The 22,235-nt window shown below is 57.2% G+C and overlaps 8 protein-coding genes across 8 annotated transcripts; 3 read left to right on the forward strand and 5 right to left on the reverse strand.

The window, feature by feature from the left end:
- Positions 1 to 40: 40 nt before the first annotated feature.
- SCHCODRAFT_01175766 (uncharacterized protein) lies at positions 41 to 3,911 on the reverse strand (the record flags this gene model as incomplete). Its single annotated transcript, XM_003027226.2, has 14 exons — positions 41 to 259; positions 319 to 348; positions 399 to 488; positions 567 to 631; positions 673 to 711; positions 762 to 854; positions 950 to 1,081; positions 1,142 to 1,174; positions 1,233 to 1,289; positions 1,338 to 1,407; positions 1,461 to 1,487; positions 1,541 to 1,621; positions 2,279 to 3,402; positions 3,482 to 3,911. The coding sequence occupies 14 exons, from the start codon at positions 3,909 to 3,911 to the stop codon at positions 41 to 43; spliced, it is 2,490 nt and encodes an 829-aa protein (XP_003027272.1).
- Positions 3,912 to 4,023: 112 nt separating this feature from the next.
- On the reverse strand, positions 4,024 to 5,802 carry SCHCODRAFT_02556249 (uncharacterized protein). The gene is made up of 2 exons (XM_050343714.1): positions 5,342 to 5,802; positions 4,024 to 5,277 (listed from the first exon to the last, which is right to left on the reverse strand). Exons 1-2 carry the CDS (start codon positions 5,769 to 5,771, stop codon positions 4,205 to 4,207), a joined length of 1,503 nt encoding a protein of 500 aa, XP_050197406.1. The 5' UTR covers positions 5,772 to 5,802; the 3' UTR covers positions 4,024 to 4,204.
- A 110-nt stretch (positions 5,803 to 5,912) lies between these two features.
- Positions 5,913 to 7,797, reverse strand: SCHCODRAFT_02642800 (uncharacterized protein). Its single transcript, XM_050346292.1, has 5 exons — positions 7,351 to 7,797; positions 7,028 to 7,295; positions 6,837 to 6,979; positions 6,445 to 6,777; positions 5,913 to 6,395 (listed from the first exon to the last, which is right to left on the reverse strand). The coding sequence occupies exons 1-5, from the start codon at positions 7,440 to 7,442 to the stop codon at positions 6,032 to 6,034; spliced, it is 1,200 nt and encodes a 399-aa protein (XP_050197407.1). The 5' UTR covers positions 7,443 to 7,797; the 3' UTR covers positions 5,913 to 6,031.
- Positions 7,798 to 8,434: 637 nt separating this feature from the next.
- Positions 8,435 to 12,021, reverse strand: SCHCODRAFT_02518851 (uncharacterized protein; the record flags this gene model as incomplete). Its single annotated transcript, XM_003027229.2, has 7 exons — positions 8,435 to 9,187; positions 9,237 to 9,299; positions 9,353 to 9,436; positions 9,487 to 10,591; positions 10,646 to 10,744; positions 10,803 to 10,874; positions 10,928 to 12,021. The coding sequence occupies 7 exons, from the start codon at positions 12,019 to 12,021 to the stop codon at positions 8,435 to 8,437; spliced, it is 3,270 nt and encodes a 1,089-aa protein (XP_003027275.1).
- Positions 12,022 to 12,724: 703 nt separating this feature from the next.
- Positions 12,725 to 14,894, forward strand: SCHCODRAFT_02642807 (uncharacterized protein). The gene is made up of 4 exons (XM_003027049.3): positions 12,725 to 13,380; positions 13,433 to 13,651; positions 13,700 to 14,185; positions 14,380 to 14,894. The coding sequence occupies exons 1-4, from the start codon at positions 13,200 to 13,202 to the stop codon at positions 14,532 to 14,534; spliced, it is 1,041 nt and encodes a 346-aa protein (XP_003027095.1). The 5' UTR covers positions 12,725 to 13,199; the 3' UTR covers positions 14,535 to 14,894.
- A 1,141-nt stretch (positions 14,895 to 16,035) lies between these two features.
- SCHCODRAFT_02642810 (glycoside hydrolase family 37 protein) lies at positions 16,036 to 19,241 on the forward strand. Its single transcript, XM_003027050.2, has 8 exons — positions 16,036 to 16,126; positions 16,187 to 16,394; positions 16,447 to 16,698; positions 16,748 to 17,218; positions 17,270 to 18,300; positions 18,350 to 18,448; positions 18,498 to 18,643; positions 18,698 to 19,241. Exons 2-8 carry the CDS (start codon positions 16,263 to 16,265, stop codon positions 18,889 to 18,891), a joined length of 2,325 nt encoding a protein of 774 aa, XP_003027096.2. The 5' UTR covers positions 16,036 to 16,126; positions 16,187 to 16,262; the 3' UTR covers positions 18,892 to 19,241.
- A 69-nt stretch (positions 19,242 to 19,310) lies between these two features.
- SCHCODRAFT_02642812 (uncharacterized protein) lies at positions 19,311 to 20,243 on the forward strand. The gene is made up of 2 exons (XM_003027051.2): positions 19,311 to 19,867; positions 19,991 to 20,243. Exons 1-2 carry the CDS (start codon positions 19,371 to 19,373, stop codon positions 20,136 to 20,138), a joined length of 645 nt encoding a protein of 214 aa, XP_003027097.1. The 5' UTR covers positions 19,311 to 19,370; the 3' UTR covers positions 20,139 to 20,243.
- Positions 20,244 to 20,379: 136 nt separating this feature from the next.
- Positions 20,380 to 21,979, reverse strand: SCHCODRAFT_02706341 (uncharacterized protein; the record flags this gene model as incomplete). Its single annotated transcript, XM_003027230.3, has 2 exons — positions 20,380 to 21,491; positions 21,550 to 21,979. The coding sequence occupies 2 exons, from the start codon at positions 21,977 to 21,979 to the stop codon at positions 20,380 to 20,382; spliced, it is 1,542 nt and encodes a 513-aa protein (XP_003027276.2).
- Positions 21,980 to 22,235: the final 256 nt, after the last annotated feature.

Consider the following 22,235-nt stretch of genomic DNA (forward strand, 5'->3'; position numbering starts at 1 on the left):
ACCTGATATATGTGACCACGAACGCTCAGACGGCCTGTATCTACTGGTCTGAGGCCCACCGCCTTGACGACCGTGTCCGATATACATCTAAGTCAATGCGGTCCGGCTCGAAATCAGCCTCTGAGTCGTAGAAGGTCAGGGCCTGCGTGGTGAGAATGGGTGCGGAGGTGGCGCTGCGGTCGGAATATTGCGTAGCCTCCCGCTTCTGCGCAAAGATGAGCAAGAGCAGGCGGCTGCAAAAGACGGCGTGAAGGTCATGCTGGGCGCTGTGAGTGCATAACTTCATCAGCACCGTCTGCGCAGTTCAAAGGGAAATACCACTTGCAAGGAGAGCCAGTTGGCATGCGCCTGGAAATGTTGTAAGGATCGAGCGCCGACTTGAGTGTCAGGAAACTTACGGGTATCATCAGAATCGAGAGGTTTTGAATTATGGAGACAGCTGTCGTGGGCTCGAGTGAGTTCGCCTGGCAGACGAGGGGACCCCGCACCTAAAGTCATTGCTGAGAAGGCGAATCCTACCGGGCTGTCAGAACTGGAAGACGACGACAATGATGAGGTCGGCATACCTTGTCGATATAGCTGAATGATCCACGCTTCTCGTCCGGGGCGCATGACACGGACTTCGGGAACGCTAATCAGGTGCGCCTGGGAAGCATCAGCATCAGAACTCACGATGTTGCACCGCCTTGAAACCCGTAAGGATAACAATAGCTACGATCCGTGAGAAGAGATGATGAATAGATGCGATTTTTGGCACGCACCGAGCTCGCAGACCGTTAAGAGAAGGTATGCGATCCCGAGAATTGGGCTGGAAGTACCGACGCAGCCCTTCCGCGGCTCTCCTCCGTCGTACACTGGAAGGAACGGCTGGTGATTAGCCGACGAGCGGGGATATGTGGATGTACCGCTGGGGACGCATGTGCGGGAGGTTTGAGAAGGCAGCACGTACACTGCAGTTTCGAGAGCTGCCACATGTCGATGATGGTCCCGGGAAGGACAGTGAGGCCGAAGATGAGCAGGCATGTTACGAGCATGGTGCGAGTCGCGCCGTAAAGGGCGTAAGTGCGAAGGAGAAGGATGGCTGGGCGATTGAAGGGGGAAATCAGCCGCCAGTGATGTACGAGGGGATGAGACCGCTCACCTTCGCATACATTGAAGGTCGCACATGCAAGGACTGCTCAAGGCGATCGTCAGACGTCGAGGAAGCATGAAGGTCCATACGAGGGACGGACCAGTGTAAATCTGGTTGTACAGCTTGCATTGCGCCGCTGTATTCGTCCAAAACATCGCTATATTGGTGTTGAGTTGGGTGATCGAAGTGGGCGCTGTTCACATACTGCGAAAGGACACGATGCTGGTTACGAATGGAGCATAGCGCACGTAAAAGTACAGGTAGTTGCCTGCGCCCTGTGCTGTGCGTGAGCCTGCTGTCGTCGTACCCCAGACAGTCCAGCATGTACCCAGCGTCCGCGCCAGACCAGTTCGACCTAGACAGCAATTACTCGTTAACAAGCATAGCAAGGTTTGGCAGGCAACGCACCTCTTCAAATATAGTGCATAACGTGTCGTACCAGAGCAACGTCAGTCCCGCAAGAGCAGCGCAAATCTCATGCTCCGACGTCTGGTAGGTGGTCAGCCTGGTGCGTCGCGTCGCTCATCTCGATCGGCGCACGTATTGGAGCGGGGGGCTCATCAGTGAGCCCCTCGGAGGTGAGAGGAAGGCGGGGGGCCAAAGTGCCTGCAGCCACAGTGCCGTGTTAGCGAGCCACGGTGGTCGTGTTGGCGGGCAGAGACAAGCCAGCGACGCGCAGATGGCGCGCGTTCCGACTCGCATCTCATCGGCTTCTCCGGGTGTGTGGCACCGGAGATATCATATCTCGATCTTCCTTCCCCATGTCGTCGGACCAATTGTTATGGCGCAGTGCCTGGCCGCTGGACCCACTGCGGAAGCTCAAGACAAGAGAGACGCCCCGTATGTCTGACATATAGATCTAGGCTCACGCTTCAGAATGGATATGGTTGTTAAACACACCAGAGTTGAGAGACAGAGAGCGATCTTGGTAAAGGAACTATGATTCCGATTGTCGGCGAACCCAATTATGGAAGTAGAAATATACATTCGACTCGGCCTTTTTCTTGCTATCCATCTGGTAATAGGGACATGCTGAGGTTCATCTAGCAAGGGTGTTATAGCTACAACCAAGAGGGCGACGGGACGATGGGCTTACCATCGGCGCTAAAAGGCGTAGAACGATTCCCTCAAATCCCTCCAGCGCACTTCAACACAGTCGACCACCTCCTTCATACGCTTCTCAACCCCCGCATTCCACCCAAAGGCCCGGGCCGACAAGCCTAAAGGCCCCGCATCGAAAAACAAGCGCTTCAGAGGGCGCCCCATCCTACGACGTGCCTTCGCCATTTCCACCAACGCGTCTCCCAGGATTTCCGCCGGTTCTCCGCCTAACTCCAAATTCTCCAGCTGCGGAAGCAGGCAAGGGTCGGGCGTGCTACCAGAAAGGCCCTCAATGAAGGCTTTCGTCACAGGCGCTTCCTTATGCGCCACCACGCGGAGTGTGGTCAGTCCTTGCAGCGCGTCTGTATACAGATGATCGAGGACGTTGTGCGGTGGGCGGTCCAGGAAGAGGCGTTCGAGACGGCATGCGGAGCGAGTCAGGAAAGTCGCGAATCCAAGGTCCATATTGGTTGAGAAGCCCTTCGCCTTGCATACGAGTCTACACTCTAGAAGAGCAGGCGCGGTGATGCTGGCGAGGACTATGGCGTCTGCTTCCTCCTCAATGTGTACGGATAAGAACCGAAGGCGAGGGAGAACGGTGGGGGAGGCGGGTGGCTGTCCTCTCTCGTACTTGGAACCGTCGCGATAGGACCAGCGTACGAGATTAGGGCAGCGATGTATGAAGGCCAAGGCATATGCGCCGGGCGTCTTTGTGGACAACTCCTCTATGTGCTCCCAAGGCAGGTCCGGGATGGTTTTATGGTAACACATGCCCCATAGAGTGACGCTTCGCAAAGTTGATGCCCCTCTGAAGATGCCGATTGCGTTGCATGCGGCGAGGAGGTCGACGTCCCCCTCTAGCTTCGTCAAGCGCGTCAGAGGACGGTTCGCCAGCATCGCAACTATCTCCTGCTGAGTTTCTCCGAATGAACGAAATGTGGCATCGGTCCAGCGGTGCGAATGTTCGATGAGGAGATCCAGTAGCTGAAGTTTCTGAAGATCAAGTACCGTGGCGTAAGTCATCTCGAAACGAATGCAGTGTCGCAAAGGCAGATTTCCGGAATTGTTGAGAAAGGTGCGAAGCCGAGCAAGAACGATGCTGTGTTCAACTTCGCACGCAGGCCCGAACTCGAATGCGGTCCACGCTGAATGCAGACCAGCCATGGTATCTGCGGGGTACAGTCAGAACTAACGTCTTGAATGTTGGTTGACTTCGTTGCTAGGCGCAACCCAAAAAGCTGGACTTACCTCTCCAAGTCTTGCATACGGCGCTCAGGATGATAGGCTCGCATCGCTCTCGCGAGAGATCTATTGACTCGTCACCGTAGCACATCTTGAAGACGATCGAGAGGATCTCTGGAGGTAGTTTGCGGACGGGTGCAAGGTACGCGCGCTGGACTCTCCTAAGGCCTTTCAGCGCCCGCTGGCCGTCGCGAAGCTGGGCAATTAGAGCCTCGAGGTCATCCACTTCGTCATCTATTTCCTCGAGGCATTCATCCAATTGCGCGATACTCTGCCGTACGTGCTCTGCTTCCGCGGATGATGGTATGCGGCCAGTGCGGAGTATGATGTTTTCTGGACCAGATGGTGGCAGGTCGAGGTCGGCATGATATGCGTGCTCGCAGGCGCGACAGAGCGTGTATCGAATAGGACACCGCCAAAGAAGCGTCTCGGCCATGTACAAATGCGAACGGAATTCTCAACGGAGGTTCTGGGTGACAAGAAAGAGCAAGTTGGAATTACGCATCACGCATCGCGCCAAGCGGACCCCCAGACTCACGTGGTTCAGTCTCACGAGCATGTGATGAGTTGAAGTATGGACTCGGAGTCGCTCTTTCGACTTCACTACAAGGCGCGGAAATAAAATGTACTGTAGTACAAAAATTGAATCACTTCGGCCATGCATCCAATCAATTCCATAGTCAATTTCGTCCACATGCTTTCGGGGAATGAGATGCTTCGAGGACCCTCTCAGCACATAGACAACGAGCAGAAGACCTCGAGCGGCGGATAATTCGCTTCCGTCCGCGCTTTAATCATCCGAGGCAGAGCTGACGCTTCGAAAGTACTGTGGCCGGAAAGGTCGAGCACTTCCAAGCACGGCAGCATGCGCTCCGACGCTGCCGGGCCGCTGGCTGACAGCGCGTCGAGGAAGGACTGCGTCAACGTAGCGTCCTCTGAGGCACGCAGCATCAGCGACGTCACAGCGCGTAGTCTCTTCAGGAAGTCTTCGATGATCAACGCGCGAGGCGGATCGGACAGACGTAGCTGGCGCAGATCGTGCGCCCAGCGCGTGATGTTGCCGGTGCCAGTGGCCTCGGTGCCAGAATAGGTCATCCATGCCATACTGAGGTCTCGAAGTTCTGTGGTCTCTATTCTCTCGAGGATCTTCACGTCGCTCAGAGAGTAGATGCGGATGTCGATCTTCTGCAAGCGTGGGAGGGGAGTGGGTAATGACGGCGCTGGCAGAGGCATAGACGAGACCGCGCCCTTGTGCTCCCATACACGCAGTTGAGGGCAGCGCCGGAGCAGCGTCAATGCATATGCGGCTGACGCGTTGGTCGAGAGTTCTTCCAGCTGATGCCACGGTATGGTCGACTCTCCGCCATCGCCTTCCGCTCCTGCATTCGAGTCCTCCTGGAAAACCAGACGGCGGAGAGTACGAACTCCACTGAAGAAGCTCATATCGCCTCTGGTGAAATCGCTCCGCTTGACTTCGAGAGTGGTCAGGGAGGATAGCGGCCGCCCCATCAACTCGTCGAGGAAATCCCGTTTGTTGAGTCGTAAATCAGCCCAGCTGCGAGGCCGTAGCGCGATGATTAGATGAGTCCAACGGTGCGAATGAGGGAGAAATTCGCGGAGTATTTCCTGATGCGCACGGGTGAATCCAATTCCAGTCCCGTAGCGGACAGGGAACCGTAGAGGAACGTTCCCCGCGTTCGCCAAAAACGTTCTCAAACGACCAAGGAGGGACTCTAGGGTCAGCAAAGACACATTAGAGATTCGGAAGTTGGCCCATATGTGGTGCATGCCGAGTACAGTATCTGTAGAACCGCGTGTCAGTCGTGTTCGCATTCTTGGCTGCGACGATGCTCATCGACAACGTACCTCTCCATGACTTACAGACCGAGCTCAGGAGCAGCGGCGGGCAGTGCTTCATAGTAATATCTATGCACGGGTCCCCACAGTATAGCTTGAATATCTCAGAGAGAACTTCGGGAGGCAGCCTGCGAATCGGCGCAAGGTACGCCTGCTGGGTGGCCTGCAGGTCCTGCAGCGTGCGCTCGGCATTCTCCAGACTCGCCAGCATCTCCCGCATGTCGCCTATCTCTCGCGCAATACTCTCCAAGAGCAGGTCGGTTTTCGCAGCCTCCTGCTTCATGAGCTCAGTGTCTGCAGCGGAGAGAAGGCGTCCACTGCGTAGGAAATCGTTCTGCGCGGGCGGAGAAGGTGGATTGAGGTCCAATGAAAGGCTACGCTCGCAGTGGTAGCATGTGTAGAGCTTTTCATGACAATCCTGGCGGAGAGAGCTCGCCATTGTGGGAATGAAGGTGGTTGTCAAGGTCAAGAGACGGATGCGTCGAGGTGTCACATGAAGCGTCACACTTTTACTCACGTGTTGCACGTGGCCAGGGCTAAGATGTTCAACTTTCCGCTTGAGACGGCAAAATTTTGGGAGCGGAAGCCTGGACATGAATACCTTGCTTCCCGTGATACAGAAGTATACATATATGGATATCAATGCTCGGGCAGTACGATGATACCGTGGCCAAGTACTCGGAAAACCCTGTTGCCACATCATGGGGGAAGCGAGCGAACATGTTGTAGTGAAGGGCTCGCATATACAGCCTGATCATAGCTAGGTGGTGTTGTGTCACTGCCTGACGTTCGCGCTGCGTAGGTAGTATGACTTGCAGGTACGATGCAACCGCTCGAACCTTTCCTATCATAAGTGAAAGCATCGGCAGCAATAGAGGCGACGAGGCCGTATGGCTGTAGATGATTGGACTGTCGCGTCTCGTGTCCGTCGGGTAGGGGTATGCTCATCTGCCTACGCCGCCGTACCCGCCGGCGCACCAAGGCGAAGGTGGCGGCACCGATGGCAAGCACAACAAGGACAACAGCGATGCCGATACCGACGTACGCTTCTTGAGAGAGGCCTCTATACGGTGTTAGACCCGGACGACCTTGAATCCCAATATTCGACATACGATGAGGTAGAAACGGCCTGTTCAGCATCGCCGCCTGATGCATTACCTCCACTAGCGGCACCCCACACCTCTGCGTAGTCGATAGCCACAGGATGCACGCCCTTAAATCCCTTGTACAAGAACTGCAACTCGTGCCGCCCGGGATCAAGATTGTTGGCGTGGTATAGGATAGCCTGTGAGTTATCCGACAAGCGAGATGCGTTATAGCGTCCCGTAAGCTTGCCATCTAACCTCAGGCGGTAGCTCGAGAATGGATGGCCGACTGGTCCATAAAGTGTGACGCCCTCGCCTTCGAAGGTAAGCGTGGTGCTCGCGTTGACGTATTTCGTGTATCTAGAGGAGATATGCGCATCAATGATAGGGGTGCAAAGGGAAGATACCTAAGGACGTACGTCGATGAGCCACCAGAAAAAGCGTCCGATGAGTTCGTGAGCCATTGATTTGCAGGGTCGTACAAAAAGGCGTTGTCTGTATTTTCGATGACTCTGCGGGGTATCGTGCTCTCTTCGTTGTCCAGTTGCGACGTGACCATCAGCTACAAGTCATTGTCAGCATCTAGTACAAAGCCGCCTCTCCCACGCACGTAGTCCACGTCCAGAATCTTTCCGTCTTCTAGACTTTCTATGTCAATCTGATGTTGTCGAAGGGGCAGATCGATCTTGGAGAAGATTGTCTGGTTATAGAGACGCGTGCCGTAGCTCCCGTCGTAGGTGTAGGTAGTCCCATCCAGTGTTACTCGATAAGAGCCATGTTGTGGTCCGCGCGTGCCGAATATCTCAACACCAGTTCCATTGAACTCGAGGCTCATGCGGCCGGTCTCAGACGTGTTGAGGAAGCTGCCGCCGGAGAACCTGCACATGAGAGCTGTGAGCTGTTGAGGAAATCCGAGCTGTTATGAACACACACCTAGTCATATCGTCGTCTGTGCCCAGCTGCCAACCGGCACCAAGAGTCAGTAGAGGGGAATCGTCTTCGATCTTGGTCGTAAAAGAGACCATCGAGAGTGAGGGTAGAGGGGAAGACGGGGAGATGAAGGTACAGGAAGTCGATAACGCCGCGTTTAAGCGTCCGATAGATGGTATGCGTAACTTCAATACGGATGTGCCTGTGAGCGTATCCTGTGTTCCGCAAGACAAAACTCCAAGTTCATGTGAGATTCAATGGATGCCTCGAACGTTATCGCATGTCTGAACTGGCGTTACAAGGCAATGTCAATGGTTCCACTACATCAGTGCGACCTTCAGAGCTTGGGCGTGACACGTCCTCAAAAACTCCTTCAAGAGGTTGCGCAGGAGCCCGAAAACGGTGGCCACAAAAAGAGAGATCCTGTAAGAAAACTGCTGGACATCGGCATGATGGTCGAAGTCAAGGAGCAAGTACGGTTGGGGCTATCTGGTAGCCAACTTCCAAATCGAGATCGGGATCAAAACGGGCATTCTCTCCACGAAACCTGAGACACACCGCGTAAAGCCCTAGTAGTGGTGGCGGAGCTGTTAGTCTGGAGGACATAGCCATGAGCGCTCTCCCCGCAGAGCTATATAGGTAGACATCGTGTCTCAAGAGGACAGCGAGGTGGAGAGATGGGTCGCTGGCGTTGCAGGGTAACTAGTACAAAGTTGAACATCTAATGATACATACTTGTGCACAGTAACAATCAGAGTCGGGATGGAGGAGGGAGAGCGGTAGTGAGCCGGAATGCTTGAGAGCGTGCGATGGAGGAAAAGGCATCGTAGCGAGTCATGAACGACGAAGCGAGTGCGTAAATCACGAGGGTGGCTCGCAGGAGTACACAAGAAAAGAGAACCCGAATTATATACTGCAGAACGAAGCGGGTATGTCGGGGGACAGATTGAGTGATGAAGAAGGAATAAGCACCGATAAATCATTCGCGTGACAGGAAGGAGAAAGATAGACGAAGAAGGAAAACAGAGATAGCCATTAAATACGTCCCTCAAGACGGGATAAAGACATTGACGAGCGCGTGCCGGGATCAGAATCGGACGCGTTTCTCGCCGCGCCCAGGCGACGACTGCTCGGCGCCGGGCGTCCTCTGGCGCTTCTCACCCTGTTGCTGAGCGCCCTGAGCAGCCATTTGGGCGGGGAACATGTTGCCCCAGCCGTAGTTTGCGAAGCCCGTAGACGAGGACGCGTACGACTGCTGCCCATATGAGGCCTGCTGTCCGGGCTGGAACGGCGGCGGCGGGGGAGGCATGAGACTTTGATAAGTCTGCGCGTAGGAAGAGTACCCCGGTTGGGCGGAGTAGCTGGAGGTCGACGGCTGGGAGCCATTCAAGCTGTTGTACATCCCAGGGTACGGCTGTGAGTACGACAGCCCGAGACCTTGAGGGTTCTGTGGCTGCTGAGCTTGCTGGGTTTGTTGCTGCGGCTGTTGCTGCTGGCGGTCGGCGTCGGTGTTCACGATAGTCGAGAAAGCCGGCGCGAAGTACGTCTCGACCGATGGCTGCGCGTTCTTCTGCGGCATGACCATCTCGTCGTCGTCCGCCGCACTGGCCTCCGAAGGCTGAGGACCCTGTGTTTGATTCGCCTGAGACATACCCCATTGATACGGGACACCGACTGCAGGAAATCCAGTGGTGGAGGGGAGACTGGTGCCGACACCGACAACAGGGCTGGTAGGATTTGAGTGAACCAGCGCGTTCATGGGCATCAGAGGAGAAGAGTCCGTCCCGTTGGATCCCGTCGAGTTGTTGTTCGACGAGTTCGCGGTCGTCGGCTTGCGGTACTATTGCGAGGTCAGCACAACCTCCTGTCCACGCGCCAGAGGTACTCACGCTCTCGATCTCAGGTTTGCCACGCCACCGACAGACGCTTTCGCAAAAGCGAACGGCTGCGCGCTGGAAAGTGGTGATTTAGCACAAGGGAAAGCTGAGGAAGAGACATACTCTACCTCAACAGGCTCAGCCGGATACTGCCACGCAAGGTCCTCCATGTGCGTCGACAGGTCCGGAGTCGAAGGTGGGATGGTATAGAACTGGAAACACGTCAGCCAAGCTCGCGTACAGAAATCCGATATCAACCTACCCTGCGCATCCGCTCTTCCATCTCGATGATGTACGCTTCCTCTGCCGTCCCACTCGCCGCGCTCCTTGACCCGCCCACGCCCAGCCGCCTCGCCAGCGTCGGAAACAGCAACCTCACTGCCTCCTCGAGACTCGGCAGCTCATCCGGGTCATAAGGCGCGAACTCGTCGTCCTCTTCATCCGAAGACTCCAGTTCGGACTGGCTGACAGCCGATCCATTGGCCTGCTCAGCTGCCGCTGCCGACGGAGCAGGCGAGCGAAGGGCGTGACGCGGCGGCACCACTTCCGGAGAGGTACTCTTCGCGCCGCTGCTGCGTCGCCGAGGCCGCCTGCGATGGGTGCGTCCCGCGGGTACCGATCCCGGACCACCGACGCCGAGGCCGAGCAGCACACGCACACCCGCGCGCCCCGTCCAGCCGGTGCTCAGATATCCTTCAAGTGCTGCGCGCGTCAGCAAGCCCGCAAGCAGCAGGTACCAGTGCGCCGTCGGGATGTATGGCGCCGTCGACGATGTCGAGCTGGCCGCCGACGCCCCCGAGGACACCGCGGCCTGTCCCGGCCCGGCTTCCCGGGGCGCGCCATCCTCGCCTGCGCCTTCAGCATCATTCTCCCCGGGTGTGTGACCGGGCCCGTGCTCGACTTCGACGTCCTTGCCCTCCTTGGCTTCGCGACCAAGCTCCTTCGCGACGAGGGCGCTCAGGCGCAGGAACCGCGGGATCAGAGAGGCTAAGCTGGTCGTGGCCGTGGCGGCGCGCCGGCGGGCTTCGTCTTCTTCGCGCTCGCGTTCGGCGCTGCCCCTGCTGCTAGGACGGGGGCCGCCCGCGTCGTCCGTGGAGGGCGAAGCGGAGGTGGAGGTCTTCTTGCTGGGACCGTCGCCTCGTCGTATCACGCTGCGCTTGCCAGTGCTGCCAGCGCCAGCGAGGCCAGTGCCGATGCCGGCCCCGTCGAGATAGCCAGTCAAACCGTTTCCCTGACTGACCCCACTGAACGCGCTCGAGGGTGCCCTGAACGCAGAGGGAGAGGTCTGCGTGTCGGAACTGCTTGGTATGGCCGAGTGACGTTCTGCTGGGGATCGGGTGGCGCCGGGCGAGCTACCTTGAGTCGACCTGGGAAAGACCTATGAGCAATAAGTCACACGGTGATGTCGATAGAAGGCGTACCGTCCACTGACGGTGCGGGCCATTGGCGAAGCTTGCGCCTGGCGATTCGCCCCGAAGAAGCGACCTCGTGAGTCAACGCGATAGCCGCTTACATGGGACCTAGAGTGATGGACATTAGACATGGGAAGGGTGAAAGTACCACGCAGATACGACTCACTTTCCCTTCGCGCTAGTCGCTTCGTCCGCAATGACACATATCCCGCAACCATTATGGAGATGACGGGGACATCTAAGGGCTATATAAGCTGCGAACCCAGCGAGACGGGGCTTATGAAGGCTTACCGCATCTCCGCCGGCGAGTTCGCTGTGGCGGGATCAGCACCTGGGACGTAGAGTGCGCGCGTCCGGTTGGCATCGGGAATGCCAGTAAGAGCAGGGTCTTCCTGCGGCGGCATCCCATCGTCAATGTGAGCCGCCTTCGCCAGTGATCGCAGCGGGGTAGGCCATTCATCCCTTGTAGTATGCTCTTCCACGACGGGGGCTTCTTGAGTGCCGTCCTGCGACGGACCGTCTGATCCATCGCCCGAAGGTGAGCTTCCTCTGCGACGACGAGGCGGAGGCGGGGGGCAGCGGGCGAAGAGGTCATTGATAACCGTGCCGAGCGCTAGCCGAAGGCGCACGCCGTTCGGCAGCGGGGGTGCAGGCTTCACCGTCTGCTTCGTATCCTTGCTGCTTGCACTCGGCGCCTTCGAGGTAGAAAGACCAGCCGCCGCCTCGTTCTTGCCAGATTCCGAGCTCTCTGGCGGGCGTCCCAAGCCGTCAAGCGAGTCGCCCTCGCCGCTCTCGTGCGGGTTGACGCGGGGCATGCCGTCGAGCGTGGCGACGATGACCTTCTCAAGGGCTTCGGCGCGCGTACGCAGGCCGCGGGCGAGGTCGAGGTCCTGCTTCTCGTACAGGCGCTGGTCCTCGGTGTCGAGGTGGGGGTCGCCCGGGTTGCCGACGCGCGAGCGCAGCGTGACCAGCGAGTCTTCCTCCCCATCCGACTCCTGCGCAGCGTGCGCGTACGACTCTGGGCGCAGCGGGTTGTAGGGGCCGGGCGAGGACGACTCGGGGGGCGGGGGACAAAGGTCGGACATGCCGAGCTCCGCGCGCGCCTGCGCCAGTCGCGTGAGGGCGTGCACCCAGAGGATGTGATCGAGGATCAGGGTGCGGGTGCTCTTCTCGCGCGGGGGGATGGAGTGGAGGTGGTGGGCGTGCTTGTGCGCGGGGGCGCGGAAGCGCGTGAAAGAGCGATCGTCGGTGCTGATCTCCGCGGCCGTTCGCCCTGAGCGAGGCGTTCCCAGCGCGAGTGTTGCCAGCTGGCGTGGGGAGAGCGCCGGGGGAGGCATCTGGCGGGAGGGGGACGCGGTGGGGTTCATGGCCGTCTGATTGGGCATGGTGGATGGGTAACGAAGAGTTGCCGGACTGCCGGGGGTGTTCTGTCCGTACGATGCATTGGGATAGTAGGAAAGAGACATGAACTAGGAGATGATAGCCAATCGGATGTCCTAGATTATCCCGAGCTGTATAGCGGTGCAGGAGACGCGGGATACCTACACACGTTCATCGCCTAATTCTCGAACGGTCACTGATGGTACGCACCCTCTCCGGTAATAAACCCTCGACTCTTGACTTTTGACTGTTGTTACGCCACCCAGTCGATCCCTTTCTAGGTTGTGCCCTGTCTGGGGGAAGGGGGGACGCAACCGTGCCGTTGAAGCTCGTAAGCTATGAGAGATCAGAGGCCCTGTATTCTGTTCCCGAGTCGTGATAGACGCTTCAGGGCTCGAAGAGATACAGAAGTCTTGCTGACCGTGCTGGACAGGGACCTGATGGTCTTCGCGTCCAGAGATAATCGGGCAACCATGATTGCGGGTCTCTTCGGAAAGCCACAACGGATTTGGGGCGCTTAGACCTCCTTTAGCCAATCGGAGGGCCTCTAAATCCGGAATTGGAATTGCCTCCGTTTGGCTTCGGAAAGCGCCGGAGGCAAAACAAGTTGAACTTCAACGTCAACTTTCACTTGGCTTTCTCGTTCGACATTTGGACTTTCCCAATGAGCACGACGCCGACTTACTCATCTTTTCTCTGGACCATGTTCAATGCTATCTCCTCGTCTTCGGGCAGCGAGCAAGGGCTGACTCGACGCTGACTAAAGCGCTAACCGCCGTATCGTCGTCATCGTGCGCCTGACCGCCGCTCAAACGGACTCAATTGTGTCAGCCTCCTGGTCGGGCGGGGTCGTACGGGCGGGCAACGCCCATCGTATGGCTCTCGGGACTCTCGCCGGGCACTATTCTCCTTCGCTGCCTCGGGTACACGTCACTCTCGCCCTTCAGCCTTTGACATGCATGACCATCCGGTTCGGGCGCGCTAGGAAACCGTCCGCGACGCGCGTCGGCGGGTCTGAACTTGATCCTTCAATTCCGTCTGCGAAGCTACCGTATGAGTCGTGATGACCATGATGACAGAGCGTCGCTCTGCGCCGTGAACCGCCATCACAGAGGCAGTATATAACGGCGCCGCTACGGGTTAGAGCGCCCACACCCTTTCGCCGGCTTTCGGTCGAACACCCATGTCTGGATATACCGTGCCTGCTGAGCGGCCTCACGACGGGATACGTTTTGTGTACTCGGAAGGGAAGCCTACAGTCGTTGCCCCTCGGCGCCCGTATCAGGAGCGCGCCTCGTCTCGAGATCGTATATATGAGCCCAAAGCTGCGCCCAGCAGCACTGAACGTGCTCGAAAGACCCAGGGTATGTTATTTTTTGCAATATTAGTGGCGTCTGCTCATTCTCACCTCGCTAGATATTTCGCCTGTAGGAGAGAATCAGGATCAGTACCTGGGCTACAGTCTCGGTTCTGCCCTGTCTAGCGGTAGCTCAGTTAGCGTACCCAACAGTACGTCTCAGCAATACACGAATAGTGATCCCTTCTCGAGCGACCTTCCCCTCTCCGATTACGGGACGAGTTCCTCTTGGCCGTATCTGCCCTGGTCAACGTCGAACGACACTCTTGGGGACATAGGTGCTTAATCAGCCGATAAAACGTACTCGTAGCTAACCTTTCTTACAGACATGTCCTACTTGAACGCCCTCGACGGGATTGACAACCGCAACATGATGCCTCCATACCAACAGACGGACTTTGCAACCATGTACGGCCTGTTGCGTGGTTCATCCGCGTCAGCTCCCGGGGTTCCTGACGCCAATGGTCAATCTTTCCTATCGCATCCTGCGTATCTAGACACGGCGCCGAGCTCATCCTCTTCACCGCGCAATCCAATATCCGCAATACCTCCCACCTCGTCCGCAATACACTCGATATCCCGCACTGCATCGAGTAATGGGTCCTCCTCGACTTCGCGCAACGGTTCGCGCTCGTCCACGGCGTCCCCGTCCGGAAGCAAGAGCGATGCCCTCCCCGTTGCCCGCCCCCAAGTCACCACTGGCGCGATCGCGCGCGCGTCGAGCAAGCGACGAAGTAGGGAGGTGCCCAATGACTCCGATATCCGGTGCCCGCACTGTGGATCGACGTTTACGAAGAGGCACAATCTAAGAAGTGAGTACCTTACCATTCTTCGTCGCGATCGTGATACGGGGCATCTCCCTTGATCTCTTCATCTACCTTGATTTCGTCGCTGAGTTCATGACCATTTCCCCTTTCCTTTCCTTTTATCTTGACATTCTGTCTTCTCGTCGTCCCGTTGACTCCATCCGTTATCCTTTCGAGCTGTGTACTAATCCCCCTCATAGACCACATCCGCTCGCACCTCGACCTGCGCGAGTATGTCTGCCAGCGCTGTCAGGCGGCGTTCAACAATCCCGGCGGACTCTATCGACATCGTCGCGCGAAGGGGGCTTGCGTGATACCAGGAGAGGAAGGGGCACGCAGTCACAGTGTCGAATGACGGGATTCACCTGACATGGTGCTCTGATGATGGTTGAGCTCGTCGAGGATGGCATAGACGCCTCTTTCGCCCGCTGCATCCTTCCACGACCGTGTTTATGGACCGATAAGTACTCGAGAAATAACATGTATGTACAACAACGGATGAGGGAGCGAGTTTGTTGATATCCTTGTACCTTACTTCCTTACCTTACCAGACAATTGCGCTGTCTAATCCCATAGAGCCTCGGCGCAGGGCAGATTCCGGAGATGTTATACAAAAATGTTGTATCCCGTCTCGTGTACCATGTACTTCATCCCGCCTCAGGCGTATATAACCTTGTTGCCGACATCGGCTGATAGCCAGAGGCGCTCGCCTCGAGGATGTTAGCTTACTTTGAACAGCGACGGATGGGGTAGTCGGTCCGGGGAAGGCTAAGGGAGACGATGCGGGGAAGCCTGGGGGCGACGAACATAAACGAGACTTGCAAGCGAGTCTCCGCATTGTGCGGGGGAGCGGGGCAAGCGCCTCGAGCTAAGGTCAAGAGGTACGGCCACAGCGAAGGCGCCAGTTGGCCTCGAGTGCGTCTAGTCCCAAAGAGGGATTTCCGGGCCCGTAAAAGGTGCGCTTGAGGTACTTGTCGATGATTGGATGTGCAGGAGGTAGGCCGCGAGGACGAAGAGTATCACGAAGGGCGGAGGGAATCACCAAGGACGAAGGAGTTCGTCAGGCCGGGCCTGTCCAGGGCCCCACTAACACAATACATCGGGGCCTACGATGGTGAAAGTCACGGCAGAATGGTCGGTTCTTTACGTCGAGTCTTGATTGAGTAGGCTTTATAGGTGCCATGTTCGCGAAATGAACTCCCATGTGGTGATTATAGCTGCCATGTTGCGGGAACGCGCCTGAGGAATGAGCTGCCTGTTTACGCGGTCGCTTCGGAAACGAGCCTTCGGAGACGTGTGCAGGGCGGTGGGCGCTGCGATTGGGTCAACGAGCACGCGGACGCAGATCACATTCTGCGTCGTGGGTGATGGGATGAGCGGGCCCTGTGAAAGGGGTGCGAAGCCGCGGAGAGGCTGATCGAGAGATATAGCGGGAGCGATGAAGATATGAACTCACGGGACTGGGTTAGGGTGGCGTCGACGGAGCAGAACAGAGATCGGGGGAGCGCGAGGGCCTGTGCTGTGTCGGGATGCGCGGGGTATGACTAGAGCCGAAGCGACATACGCTCGATTTCCGAGGGAGACTTGTGGGGATGTGGCGACTCCTCGGTGGCGGCGCGACAATTCATATGCCGGTCTCCTTACACGGAAGGCTGTGGCCTCGCGCGAAGAAGTACGTTTTCAGGGGCCGCTCGCCGTCTATAAAAGTGCTCAACAGTGAGAAGCTCGGGAAAAGCGCTCCGCTAACGCATCGTTCACCGCTCAAGAACCTGTTGAGAACGCCAGAGAAGGCGACCTAAAAGGAAGGTGAGCAGATTGAATGGCGTCATGCCGATATCGCCGCTAATATAAGGGCAGCAGAGCGCTTGTTGTAGCCCCGTGAACGATCCCCTTCAGCGCGAAGAACAGCAGAAGCGCAAAAACATCCCGAACTCATCGTGAACGACGGTGAGCGGCACGTTCCTACGGTTCGTCTTTGGGACACGCGTGACTCACGCGACAACACAGCCAAACCATTATAACGCGCGCGTCACATACAAAAGCATTTCTTGTTCTCGACTTCCATCTCTGCGTTCCATACACCATGCCGCCTAGATTCAACCACCCCTCCGGCGTTACCTTTGTCGACGAGAACGACACCTCGCGCACCCATGCCGACGCCGCGCAGTACTATGGCGGGCCTGACAAGTTCACGCGCTCCAGGACGTACAGCGGCGTGCGTACTCCTTTCATGCATGTCGCGGCCCTTTCTGAGCGAATCTTTACAGTCGCACATCCAATCCTATGCGGCGCGCAAGGCGCCCATGTTCGGCGACCCCACAAAGAGCCGCCGTCTGTCCCACGACGAGAAACCCTCTGCGCCACGCCGCTTCCTCATCGACGTTGAAGAGACCATCCGTGTCATTCTCGAGCAAGAGGACACCGACGGAGACTTCCAGATCAGCGTTACCGACGCGGGCCCGAAGCTCATGCCGCTAGGCACCGCTACGAGCAACGGCTTTAAGACGTTTGACATTCGGGTGCGTGCTTCGTTCTCGGCTGAAATGTGATCGCTAACGTACCATGTAGGGCACGTACATGCTGTCGAACCTGCTGCAAGAGCTCGCGCTCGCGCGGGACCACAACCGCAAGCGCATCGTCCTCGACGAAGCTCGCCTGACGGAGAACCCCGTCGACCGCCTTTCACGCATGATCAAGAACTCCTTCTGGCATTCCCTCACTCGGCGAATCGACGGCGAGGGGCTGGAGATCATCACGGCGGATCCTAAGAACCGCACTGGGCGGATGAACCCTCGCATCTATGTACCCTACGGAGAGCCAGAGATGGCTGAGTACTATCGCAAGGTTGCGCGCGAGAAGCCGCATATGCGCCTTGATGTTCAGGTGCTCCCTCCTAAGCCCGATGACCCCGCTTTCGTCAAGAGCTTGAACGATAAGCCTGGTTTGTTGGCGCTTGCTATGCAGGAGGTGTTAGACGCCAAGGGCGAGAAGACGCTGAAGGGAATTCCCTTCATTGTTCCGGGGGCTCGCTTTAACGAGGTATGTCGGAGGTTCTCTCGATGCGATCTTCGTTGCTGAATCCACGCCCAGCTTTACAACTGGGACTCGTACTTCATCTCCCTCGGCTTGCTTGTCGACGGCCATGTTCAAATGGCGAAGAACATGGTCGATCACTTCATCTTCGAGATCAAGCACTACAACAAGATTCTCAATGGCAGCCGCAGCTACTACCTTTGCCGCGCTCAACCACCCTTCCTCACCGACATGGCGCTCCAGATCTATAATCAACTTGACCGTACGGACGAGGACGCCAACCGTGATTGGCTGAAGCGCGCCATTCAGGCTGCCATCAAAGAGTATCACACCGTCTGGATGTCGGCACCTCGCATCGACCCGAAGACGGGCTTGACGCGCTACAGGCCCGAGGGCCTCGGCATTCCGCCAGAGACGGAAGCGTCTCACTTCACGCACATCCTCGAGCCGTACGCCAACAAGCACGGCATCTCCATCCTCGAGTTCACCGAGAAGTACAATGATGGCGTGCTGAAGGAGCCTGAGCTCGACGAGTACTTCCAGCACGACCGCGGCGTTCGCGAGTCGGGGCACGACACGACGTACCGCCTGGAGAAGCGCTGCGCGAACCTGGCGACGATCGACCTCCAGGCGCTCCTTTACAAGTACGAGATCGACATCGGGACCGCCATCCGGGAGGTCTTTGACGACGAGCTCGAGCTTGAGGAGGACTTCGCGCTGTCGCCCTTCCCGCCGACGGAGGAGTCGTATGCGAACCCGAAGCGTGAGAGCTCCAAGTCGCGGCTGCAGAACAGCGAGGAGTGGTTCCAGCGCGCCGAGTTCCGCAAGGCGCAGATCGACAAGTACCTGTGGAACGAGAGCAAGAGCCTGTACTTCGACTACGACACGGTGACGGAGCAGCAGAGCCTGTACGAGACCGTGACGGCGTTCTGGGCGCTGTGGGCGGGGTGCGCGAGCGAGGAGCAGGGGTGGAAGCTGGTGTCGAACTCGTTGAAGAAGTTCGAGGTGCTGGGTGGTGTGGTGCCGGGGACGGAGGAGTCGCGTGGGCAGATCTCGCTCGACCGGCCTAACCGTCAGTGGGACTATCCGTACGTTATCCGCTTCATCCGTCGCGTGCGTTGTGCTGACTATTTGCAGGTATGCGTGGCCACCACACCAGATCATGGCTTGGGTTGGGCTGGAGCGTTATGGCTATCTTGAGGATGCCCAACGCCTCGCCTACCGCTTCCTTTACATGTCCGTCCTTCTTCTCGCTTGCCCTGCGTCGTCGCTAACCGAGCCGCAGGATGACCACCGCCTTCGTCGACTTCAACGGCGTCGTACCGGAGAAGTTCGACGCTGTCAAGCTCTCCCACCTCGTTGACGCCGAGTACGGCAACCAGGGCATCGACTTCAAGCTCGTCCCTCGTGAGGGCTTCGGCTGGATGAATGGTACGCCAGAATAGACAGCCACCATAGCTGCATCGCTCACGTCTTCCCTTGCAGCTGCCTTCCAGGTTGGGCTCTCCTTCATGACCACCCACATGCGCCGCGCGGTCGCTGCTTGCACGAGCCCTGAGGTCTTCTTCCGGCAGCCTAACACCGACGCGAACACCCTTGCGGGACACGCCCAGCCGTCAAACGACCCTCTCGCCATGGCGATGGACCAGCTCAGGCTGCCGCACGAGGATGGGAACTAATTGTCCGTTCGTACGTACGCACTGTCCGAGTGCTTCAGCTGCCCGTCGTGCTTTGCCACGCATCGTGCTTCGCCGTCCATCGTCCCTCTCTACCTATCTTATACAGTAATGGTTCCTGCTCACACCCTAGACCGCAGTAAGAATCGTTAATGATCTAGTTACTAGAAGTTCCCCGGCCCGCCGTAGAGCCAAGTTGTACAGTACATAATCCATCCTCTCTACCACCATCGTGCACTGCAGATATCGGACTCTAGTTTTTCTTGTTGGACTGTCTTTTGGATGTTTCGTCGCTAGCAAGGATGTTTTTCTCGTCAGCAATTTACCCCTCGCGTTTGTCGAAGCCTAGAAAAGCGCGCCAGTGTGACGGTGTGTGACTGGTTGAACAATGTTTCACGTGAATACTTTCCCACGAGGGTCAACTCGAACTTCCATCTCAGCGTTCGGTATCTCGACTGTGTCGGTGCTCTTCAGCCCCCGCTATGGAATTGAATTTGGGACAGTATGCGCTATACAAGGATGCTCTCGCCCGTCGAATAATACGTCTGTGCGAGGATGGCTCGACCGCCTCTGATGACCTCGAAGACTTCGCCGCCTACCTCGCCGACGAGACCTTCCCCAGCTTACCTTCCTCTCTTCGCGAAGCAACGTACGAAACGCGAGACTCAGTCCCCGACATAGACGACCTTGTACTCGACAGTACTCCCGCTTCCTTCGCCGATACGCTCATATCCTACGGCCTCGCAGAGGACACTGAGGGCGCTCTCGAGCTCTTGCGGAAGGCGATTGCAGACTACGTGTCCGACGCATGTGCGCCTCCGCCGATATGGTCGGCAACCCGCGCGCATGAGTGCGAGATGTGCGAGCGGCGGGTGCCGCTGACGTACCACCATCTGGTCCCGCGAAGTACGCATGCGAAGGCGGTCAAGAAGCGCTGGCATCCGGAGAGCATGCTGAACGCGGTCGCCTGGTTGTGTAGGTGAGCCCAAATCCCATCATCTGTCGTGCCCCTTGTATGATGTTCCTTCGCATGCATCATCTTACTTTCGACAAGGTCGCGACGACTTCTTTGCTCGCTTTTTCGCTGATAATCTTTGTTCAGACCTTGTCATACTGCCGTGCACCACGCTGCGTCCAATGAGGATCTCGCTCAGAAGTACTACACTATAGACCTCCTCATGGGGCGGGAAGACCTGCAGCGATGGGCTCGCTATGCGTCTAAGCAGCGATTCGGCGTCCGACGTGGATGAACTTGACCTTCGTCGTATCTCATACGAACAACCATGTAAGGGTGACAATAGGAGAAGATTTGATGGTATCTATAATGCGGATGGATCCCGAATTCAAGGAGTACACAAGCTGACATCGCGGGGTTCGTCGATTCTGCGTGCAGTGGTAGGATATTGGTGAAGAAGGGTAAGTGATTACAGCTTACTGACCGCCCCGATTAGTGAAGCCCAACACATTAGGCAGATTCGGTGATGAACGACATCAAGTGAACTCCGCGTCGACGATCTCATGTGTGATAGGGTGGAAGTAGACGAGATTTGCTTTGAGAGGGAACCCCATCGCTCGCCGTGCCAGGACCATCTCCTCCAGCGCACTAGTCAATAGCTCGTGCCTAGGTGCCAGGGCCCATAAGTGCAGAGTCTGCAGTCGCGGAAGTACGCGCGGCGCCCCGTGGCCGTCCAGAACCCCAAGCTCCTCCAGGAGAGTGCGCCGGATATGCGGGCTGGATATACTGATGCCACTACCAATGTCGAGCATTGTCAAATCGCCGAGCGAAAGGACACATTCTTGCTCGGCCTCAGGCGCTCCACTGAGATGCAATTCCCGGAGGCGGCAGGACGACCGCGCTACAAGGCGCTCGACGTGACGGCGGTCGTTCAGCAGGAACCCTGGCGCGTAAGCCAAGGAAAGAACCTCTAGAACGGGAGTCACAAGGAAGCCAAGTAGTGTTATGCTCGCTTCGCATGCAACGTCCAACGATAGATGTCGGAGGCGTGGTAGCACGGTATTGAGGAGGCCATCGCTGGAAAGAGGTTCTTCGACCGTGGTTTTATGGCTGTAGACTTCCACATTTTGGCACCGGCAGAGAACACTGTACGCATGTCGAGCGCACGAGTTTGTACGTAGCTCCTCTATCTGCATCCACGGCAGCTCCGGCCACGCGAAGTCGGTCGATGATTTGTGCGTGAGCTTCAGACAGCGTAGAGTCGGGATCATGAAGAGGCCACCGATACCCGCCTCGCATATGTCCGTGACATTCCCTTCGAGGGTAGTGAGGCAGGACAGAGGCCGCCCCCTTAGTACGTCGAAGTCGGGGCTCGCTTCTGCGCGCGCCACACCAGGGACTATCCGAAGGGAGGTCCAGCGATGCGAGTATTGTAGGAAAATGTCGAAAGCCACGGCGTTCCATCTACCGAGATTGCTCTCCGGGTCTGCGAAATACTCAATGCGCTGCGGCAAAGGAAGATCTCTCGAATGAGCCAGGAAAGCCTTCAGTCTGGGCGCGAGCAAATCTCTGTTGACGGGCCCAGACTGCTGGTCGTCGCTATACAGCTCGAAGTTGGTCCATATTTCTGGAATACTGAGCATGGTATCTACACGAACGAACGATGTAAGCGAACACTGATACGACGACCTGACGTTCCTGCGCACCTCTCCAGAACTTGCATACAGCACTGAGATCGAGCGGAGTACATCTCTCGCCAACGAGGCTGGTACTCTGCCCGCAGCACAGGAAGAAGATCTCGAATAGAATCTCGGTCGGCAACTTCCGCACCGGCGCGAAGTACGCGTCCTGGACATCGAGCAAGTGCTTGACCTCGGTCCTGGCCCCCAGAGCCCATTGCAGAGCCTTTTGCAAGCCTTCAATCTCCAGGTCAAGGTCAGCAAGGCACTTCTGAGTCGACGCCCTGCTGCGCTCGAGAGCAGGCATGCTGTCGGTGGCCGCCAGAAGGTATCGATTGCGCAGGATAGCATTGTTTGCACCCAGAGGTGGCACATGAAGTTGAGCCCAAAAGGTGTGGTCACAATGCTCACAGAGCCGGTGCTCGAGCTTCCGATTCTCGAGGAGTAGCTCGCCCATGACAGTGGTAACAGCAAAAAGGGCTTTGACAGGACTCGACCCTCGAGTGAAGACAGACAAGCACCACGTGCAGAGTGTCACAGAGTCACGGTTCACAATACAGGTGCGCATATTCTTATGCGGCATAAGAGTTTAGCTGGAACCACGAACTGTGAGGCTTGCAGGTACTCACCACTTCGGGCGAGCTCTTGAGGAAGTAAGCCACCGACGATTGATGGCTATCTCCTGGCAGGCCATCGTTCTAGCAACAATACCA

Source organism: Schizophyllum commune (genome assembly GCF_000143185.2).
Source record: "Schizophyllum commune H4-8 unplaced genomic scaffold SCHCOscaffold_14, whole genome shotgun sequence".
In the NCBI taxonomy this organism is placed as follows: Eukaryota; Fungi; Basidiomycota; class Agaricomycetes; order Agaricales; family Schizophyllaceae; genus Schizophyllum; species Schizophyllum commune.

Coding starts and splice junctions, on each gene's coding strand:
- SCHCODRAFT_02556249 (XM_050343714.1), bottom strand. CDS start 5,771: ATGGCGAGCTCTCTCCGCCAGGATTGTCATGAAAAGCTCTACACATGC. Junction 5,278..5,341: donor GGTCTGTAAGTCATGGAGAG/GTACGTTGTCGA, acceptor GCGGTTCTACAG/ATACTGTACTCGGCATGCAC.
- SCHCODRAFT_02642800 (XM_050346292.1), bottom strand. CDS start 7,442: ATGGTCTCTTTTACGACCAAGATCGAAGACGATTCCCCTCTACTGACT. Junction 7,296..7,350: donor ACAGACGACGATATGACTAG/GTGTGTGTTCAT, acceptor TCTCATGTGCAG/GTTCTCCGGCGGCAGCTTCC. Junction 6,778..6,836: donor TTTTCTGGTGGCTCATCGAC/GTACGTCCTTAG, acceptor TATCTCCTCTAG/ATACACGAAATACGTCAACG.
- SCHCODRAFT_02642812 (XM_003027051.2), top strand. CDS start 19,371: ATGGAATTGAATTTGGGACAGTATGCGCTATACAAGGATGCTCTCGCC. Junction 19,868..19,990: donor GCGGTCGCCTGGTTGTGTAG/GTGAGCCCAAAT, acceptor ATCTTTGTTCAG/ACCTTGTCATACTGCCGTGC.
- SCHCODRAFT_02642810 (XM_003027050.2), top strand. CDS start 16,263: ATGCCGCCTAGATTCAACCACCCCTCCGGCGTTACCTTTGTCGACGAG. Junction 18,301..18,349: donor AACCGTCAGTGGGACTATCC/GTACGTTATCCG, acceptor GACTATTTGCAG/GTATGCGTGGCCACCACACC. Junction 18,644..18,697: donor GGGCTTCGGCTGGATGAATG/GTACGCCAGAAT, acceptor CTTCCCTTGCAG/CTGCCTTCCAGGTTGGGCTC.
- SCHCODRAFT_02642807 (XM_003027049.3), top strand. CDS start 13,200: ATGTCTGGATATACCGTGCCTGCTGAGCGGCCTCACGACGGGATACGT. Junction 13,652..13,699: donor CGACACTCTTGGGGACATAG/GTGCTTAATCAG, acceptor CCTTTCTTACAG/ACATGTCCTACTTGAACGCC. Junction 14,186..14,379: donor GAAGAGGCACAATCTAAGAA/GTGAGTACCTTA, acceptor TCCCCCTCATAG/ACCACATCCGCTCGCACCTC.